This window comes from Cyanistes caeruleus, chromosome 27 (assembly GCF_971803275.1).
Source record: "Cyanistes caeruleus chromosome 27, bCyaCae1.hap1.1, whole genome shotgun sequence".
Lineage (NCBI taxonomy): Eukaryota > Metazoa > Chordata > Aves > Passeriformes > Paridae > Cyanistes > Cyanistes caeruleus.
The window spans coordinates 3,871,525-3,877,524 of record NC_141727.1 but is presented as its reverse complement, the minus strand read 5'-3'; the positions used below and the strand labels follow the sequence as shown (position 1 = coordinate 3,877,524).

The 6,000-nt window shown below is 68.7% G+C and overlaps 1 protein-coding gene across 2 annotated transcripts; it reads left to right on the top strand.

Moving 5' to 3' along the window:
- LOC111940012 (transcription factor CP2-like protein 1) lies at nucleotides 1-4,337 on the top strand. Of its 2 annotated transcripts, XM_086864418.1 has the most exons (15): nucleotides 1-84; nucleotides 165-316; nucleotides 392-462; nucleotides 1,159-1,264; nucleotides 1,330-1,436; nucleotides 1,531-1,683; nucleotides 2,218-2,328; nucleotides 2,406-2,503; nucleotides 2,577-2,631; nucleotides 2,741-2,834; nucleotides 2,909-2,999; nucleotides 3,097-3,173; nucleotides 3,715-3,860; nucleotides 4,000-4,051; nucleotides 4,128-4,313. In XM_086864418.1, the coding sequence occupies exons 1-15, from the start codon at nucleotides 2-4 to the stop codon at nucleotides 4,163-4,165; spliced, it is 1,434 nt and encodes a 477-aa protein (XP_086720544.1). In that variant the 5' UTR covers nucleotide 1; the 3' UTR covers nucleotides 4,166-4,313. The 2 variants fall into 2 exon arrangements, with proteins under 2 accessions (XP_086720544.1, XP_086720543.1); XM_086864417.1 differs by having other exon boundaries at nucleotides 2,909-3,173; nucleotides 4,128-4,337.
- The last annotated feature ends 1,663 nt before the right edge of the window (nucleotides 4,338-6,000 follow it).

Sequence of the window (6,000 nt, the reverse complement as noted above, 5' to 3'; positions counted from 1 at the left end):
CATGCTCTTCTGGCACGGCCAGCCCGACCACTACTGGTCCAGCCCCGGGGACATGTTCCCCCTGCCCAGCTCCGGGGTGCTCAGGTACCCCCCACACCCGCTGCCTTTGGGGAAACTGAGGCACGCCCGAGCGCCCACCCTTTTCGGGGGGGGTTTTCCCGCAGGGACCCCCCAGTCCTGCCCTACCTGAAGCAGGAGGAGCCCAACGGCATCTCCACGTCTCAGCCGCCGATCCCGGAGTTCCAGTACATCCTGAGCGCCCCCACCTCCCCGGCCGTGCGGCACCACCAGGAGACCCTCACCTATCTCAACCAGGGTGAGTCTGGGGGACCCGGGGAGGAGGGACCCCCTCGCTGAGCGCTCAGCTCCTGCTGCGGGCCCCCTCCCCCAGGACAGTCCTACGAGATCCGCATGATGGGAACGCCCCGGGGGGACCCCGCCGAGAGCCGCAGGATGGTGAAGGTGAGCGGGGTGGGGACCCCCGGGGTGAGGGGGAGCCTCGGGGCAAAGCTCCGGGCTGAGGTCCCGCTTCAGGCCCGGTCCGGCCTCATCTGAGCCCCAGTTCAGTCTCGTTTCAGCCTCATAGCCCCAGTTCCACCCCAGTCCAGCCCCATCTCAGCCTCAATTTTGCCCCAGTGCAGCCCCAGGCGCATTTCAGCCTCATAGACCCAGTTCTACCACAGTCCAATCCCAGTTCTGCCCCAGTCCAATCCCAGTTCTGCCCCAGTTCTGCCCCAGTCTCATCCCAGTTCTGCCCCAGTCCAATCCCAGTTCTGCCCCAGTCCAATCCCAGTTCTGCCCCAGTCCAATCCCAGTTCTGCCCCAGTTCTGCCCTAGTCCAATCCCAGTTCTGCCCCAGTCCAATCCCAGTTCTGCCCCAGTTCTGCCCCAGTCCAATCCCAGTTCTGCCCCAGTCCAATCCCAGTTCTGCCCCAGTTCTGCCCTAGTCCAATCCCAGTTCTGCCCCAGTCCAATCCCAGTTCTGCCCCAGTTCTGCCCCAGTCCAATCCCAGTTGTACCCCAGTCCAATCCCAGTTCTGCCCCAGTTCTGCCCCAGTCCAACCCCAGCCCAGCCGCGCTCCTGGCCGCTGTCCCGCGGGGCCGTGGGCTCAGCCCGTGGCCGTGGCCGTGGCTCCGGCCGTGCCTGACCCTGTCCAGAGCGTGGTCCGGGTGGTTTTCCATGACCGCCGGCTCCAGTACTCGGAGCAGCAGCAGCTCGAGGGCTGGCGCTGGAGCCGCCCGGGCGATCGGATCCTCGACATCGGTGGGTGCTGGGCCCGGGGGGGCCCGGGGGGGGCTGCGGGGGCGGCGCTGACCCCCCTCCCGCAGATATCCCGCTCTCCGTGGGGATCCTGGAACCCCAAATCCACCCCACGCTGCTCAACACGGTGGAATTCCTCTGGGACCCCTCCAGACGCACATCCGTGTTCGTGCAGGTGGGAGCCAGGCCCGGCCGGGGCTTTGGGGGGCTCGGGGGGTTCTGGGGGGGTCACGGCGCCCGGTCCCGACCCCCCTGTCCCCCCGTCCCAGGTTCACTGCATCAGCACCGAGTTCACGCTGCGCAAGAACGGGGGGGAGAAGGGGGTCCCCTTCCGCATCCAGATCGACACCTTCGGGGCGGGGGGCAAGGGGGACCCCCCTGAGCACCTGCACTCCGCCAGCTGCCTGGTCAAGGTGTTCAAGGTATCGGGGCGGAACCAGTGCTCCCTCCCAGTGCTCCCTCCCAGTGCCCCCAGTGTCCCCAGTGCCTCCAGTGCTCCCTCCCAGTGCTCCCTCCCAGTGCTCCCTCCCAGTGCCCCCTCCCAGTGCTCCCTCCCAGTGCCCCCAGTGCCTCCAGTGCCCCCAGTGCCTCCAGTGCTCCCTCCCAGTGCTCCCTCCCAGTGCTCCCTCCCAGTGCTCCCTCCCAGTGCTCCCAGTGCCCCCAGTGCTCCCTCCCAGTGCTCCCTCCCAGTGCCCCCAGTGTCCCCAGTGCCTCCAGTGCTCCCTCCCAGTGCTCCCAGTGCCCCCAGTGCTCCCAGTGCCCCCAGTGCTCCCAGTGCCCCCAGTGCTCCCTCCCAGTGCTCCCTCCCAGTGCTCCCTCCCAGTGTCCCCAGTGCCCCCCACTCCCGGGATCCAGCGCTGAGCGTGGTGCAGCGCAGGGGGGGTGGGGGCTCGGCGGGCTCCGGGTGCCCCGGGGGTCCCGGGGGGTCCCGGGGCCGCCCTCACCCCCCGGCACAGCCCAAGGGGGCCGACAGGAAGCAGAAGACGGACCGGGAGAAGGTGGAGAAGCAGCCGGCGGCGGAGCGGGAGAAATTCCAGCCGGCCTACGAGAGCACCGTGCTGGCCGAGGTGGGGCCCGGCCCCGGCCCCCCCATGGGCGGGGACACCCCCGGGACCCTGCAGCCATCACCCCCCTCCCTCCTCAGTGCCCCCCGTGGCCGGACGCTCTGGGTGCCCCCCGCAGCCCCCCGGGCACCCCGGGGCTGCCGTCCCCGCACCCCTTCAAGCTGCTGAGCCCCGAGAGGTGAGCGGGGACCCCTGGACCCCCCCCTTTCCCCGCTGCCGGGGTCCCCCGCTTATCCCGGCCACCCCCGCAGGGTGTGCGTGTCACCCGCCGGCGCTGCCGAGGGTCCCGCCGAGAGCCCTGGCGAGGTGAGGGAGCCGCCGGTGCAGCCCCAGAGCCTCCCCCGGCCCCCCAGGAGGGGCTGAGGATGTGCCCGCTCGGGTCGGGCCCCTCTGAGCCCCCGCTGAGCCCCCACAGGCGCTGAGCCCCTGCGCATCCCCCCTGGAGACGCAGCAGTGGCTGCTCCGGCGCCGCTTCTCCGCCTGCGCCCGCGTCTTCGCCAACTTCACCGGTGAGAGCCCGGGCCGGGCTGGGGGGCAGCGCCAGACCCCCCCCGTGCCGCCCCCTGAGCCTCGCTGTCCGCAGGCGCCGATCTGCTGAAGCTCTCCCGCAGGGACCTGATCCAGATCTGCGGAGCCCCCGACGGGATCCGCCTCTGCCACGCCCTGGCGGGCAGGTGGGGCTCCCGCCGCCCCTTTTTGGGGACCCCCGGGAGGTTCCGTGGGGCCCGGCCGCGTCCTGCGCCCCCGCCAGACCCTTCTCTGCCCCCTCAGGTGCCCGCGGCCCCGGCTGACCCTGTACGTGGCGCGGGAGCCCGGCGGGGCCGAGGGTGCGGAGGATGCGGGATCAGGTGTGGAAGGGCTCAGGTGTGCGGGAGGGGGTTCAGGTGTGCGGGGAGGGGGTTCAGGTATCCAGGGAGGGGGTTCAGGTGTGCGGGGAGGGGGTTCAGGTGTGCGGTAGGGGGTTCAGGTGTGCAGGGAAGGGGTTCAGGTATCCAGGGAGGGATTCAGGTGTGCGGGGAGGGGTTCAGGTGTGCAGGGAGGGGGCTCAGGTGTGCGGGGAGGGGTTCAGGTGTGCGGGAGGGGGTTCAGGTATCCAGGGAGGGATTGAGGTGTGCGGGAGGGGGTTCAGGTGTGCAGGGAGGGGGTTCAGGTGTGCGGGGAGGGGGTTCAGGTATCCAGGGAGGGGGTTCAGGTGTGCAGGGAGGGGTTCAGGTGTGCAGGGAGGGGGTTCAGGTGTGCAGGGAGGGGGTTCAGGTGTGCAGGGAGGGGGTTCAGGTGTGCAGGGAGGGGTTCAGGTGTGCGGGGAGGGGGTTCAGGTGTGCGGAGCGATGGAGGATGGACACTCCCAGCCCTCATCCCACGGATCCCATGGATCCCATCCCTCTCCAGGGCTGTACCAGGAGCTGCACCTGGAGCAGCTGACGGTGGCCGAGCTCACCGGGAAGTTGGCGGAGCTGCTGGGGCTCCCCCCGGGGCAGATCCTGCGCCTCTCCCGGCAGGGACCCGCCGGCATCCACGTCCTCGTCAGCGACGCGGTGAGGACAGGGGGGGACAGCCGGGGAGGGGCCGCACAGACCCCGCAGCCGTCCCGGCCCCTCGGGGGTCCCAGCGCCGGAGCAGGAGCGGGCCCGGCTCCCCCCGAGCCCCCCCCGAGCTCCCCCCTGTGCCCCGCAGATGATCAGGAACCTCCAGGACGAGACGAGTTTCGTGGTGGCGATCGGCAAAGGTAGCGCGGTGGCCGCGGGCGAGCGGGGCCGGGCAGGGGGCGATCGGTGGCCCCGGCTGAGCCGCGTCCCCCGCAGCCCCCGGCCCCGACGGCTTCCAGCTGCTGCTGCGGTAGGAGCCGGCCCCGGAGCTGCGTGGCCCGGCCAAGGGACATCGCGGCAGCCGGAGCCGAGCGGGGACCGAGGTTCACCGGAGCTGTCCCCATGTCCCTGAGCGGGGCCCGGGGGCCGGAGCCGTCCTGTCCCCGCAGCCGCCGCGTCCCTCTCCGTGCCCCCTTTGGTCATTAAAGGATGGGGGAGCGGCCCCGAGCCTCGTCCCTGCGGCGCCCGCTGGGCTTTGGGGTCCCCAGGGTGGATTTGGGGAGCGGGGACAGTCCCTGGGCAGGGCAGGGGACACCAGGGCAGGGCAGGTCCCGTCCCAGTCGGGAATGGATCATTTTTAACAGCGAATCCTCCCCTGAGCCCGGCACCGCCGGCGGAGCGGGACCGGGGACGTCCTTGGGAGGGAATTCCTGGGGCAAAGGACGGGTTTGGGATAAACAAGGGGGAGGAAGGACCGGGAGGAGCCGGAGGACGCGGGTGAGGAGCTGCGACAGCCCCGGAGCTGCCACCACAGCCACGGGGACACGGGGAGGACACGGAGCCCTGGAGGGGACAAGGGAACATCCCCGACCCTCCCAAAAACACCCGTGGGGATCCAGAGCTTGGCCCTTTCCCCTCCGCCCCCACCCCCAGCGATGTCCCGCGGTGTCACCGGGCCAGGGCCACCTTTCCCACGGGAATTGACACATTCACGGGACTCGATGGCGTTGTTACACCCGCAGGGTCCGCGCGGTTTAAACATTTCCCAGCCCTCCGTGTCCCGCAGAGCCAGGGAGGGCACGACAAGGTCCAGCCCCCCGGAGACCCCCGAGAGCCCCCGGCTCGGGAATGGGGTTTGCACAGAGGAGGGGGCTCGCAGCCCCCGGGACCCCCGGCCGGGCCCAGCTGCAGCTCCGGGGACAGAGGATGAGGCACAGAGAGCCCCGGGTGTGCGCTGCGGGCACAGGGGGACGTTCCCAGCCCTTAAAAAATCAACCCCGAACTTGCCCGTGAGGTCAGCCAGAGCCCAGGGCCCTTGTCCCCGTCTCCTCCCCAGGGACACGGAGCTGATGGGACTCTGCTGCTCCCGGGATGGGTCCTGGAGGGGCCAGGGGAGGACAGAGGGCTGGGAAGGCACGGACCGAGCTGGGAATTGAGGAGGAAAAGCGGCTTCTCCTTGATTTTCTCCATCATTTTAACCCCAAGCTGCAGCACAGGAGCCTCTGCCAGGCTTTGGCACAGAGGGAGAGGAGAAACCTTGACCTGGATGCCAGAAAATAAAGCAAAACGAAATAAACCCCCCCAAAACAACCCCAGGCCCCTCAAGCACACAACCCTTCACCAGAAGATGCCAAAATGTTTTAAACCTCATTTGGCAGGACACTGTGGCCAAGAACCGTGTCACACTGATCCCAATCCACCCCTATCCTGCCAAAAACCCCCCCCAAACCCACGGCAGCAGCAGCCAGCCATGAACAACAGAGAGAAAACCAAACAGAAATACAAAGGGAGTTACAGAGATGTGCAGGAAACAGGAATTGTTGGTTTGAAACCCCTGTGACAGCACTTTCCACCTTTCCCATCCTCACCCTGCCACAGGATCGGGATAAAAGGCGCTGCAGCGTCTCCAGAGCCCAGAAAATCCTCCTTTGGTTGCACTGGATCTGCTCAGCCTCGCTGGGGGATTTTCTGCCCCAGGCTGTTTCCCTGGAGGGGTCCCTCGGTCCCCTCGGGGCTCCAGAAGCTGCTGGAAGGCAAATCCAGGCTCCAGGAAATCCTGCAGGGAGGTGGGGACGGCCCAGCCGCTGCCCCAGGGCTGGGGGACACAACCACGGAGGATTCCAAGGAAAGGGAATGAAATGAAATGCGA

Excerpts from the sequence above, each read along its gene's own strand:
- LOC111940012 (XM_086864417.1), top strand. The coding sequence starts at position 2 with ATGCTCTTCTGGCACGGCCAGCCCGACCACTACTGGTCCAGCCCCGGG. Across the intron at positions 2,504-2,576 it reads AAGCTGCTGAGCCCCGAGAG|GGTGTGCGTGTCACCCGCCG; the intron begins GTGAGCGGGGAC and ends CCACCCCCGCAG. Across the intron at positions 3,861-3,999 it reads ACGTCCTCGTCAGCGACGCG|ATGATCAGGAACCTCCAGGA; the intron begins GTGAGGACAGGG and ends TGTGCCCCGCAG.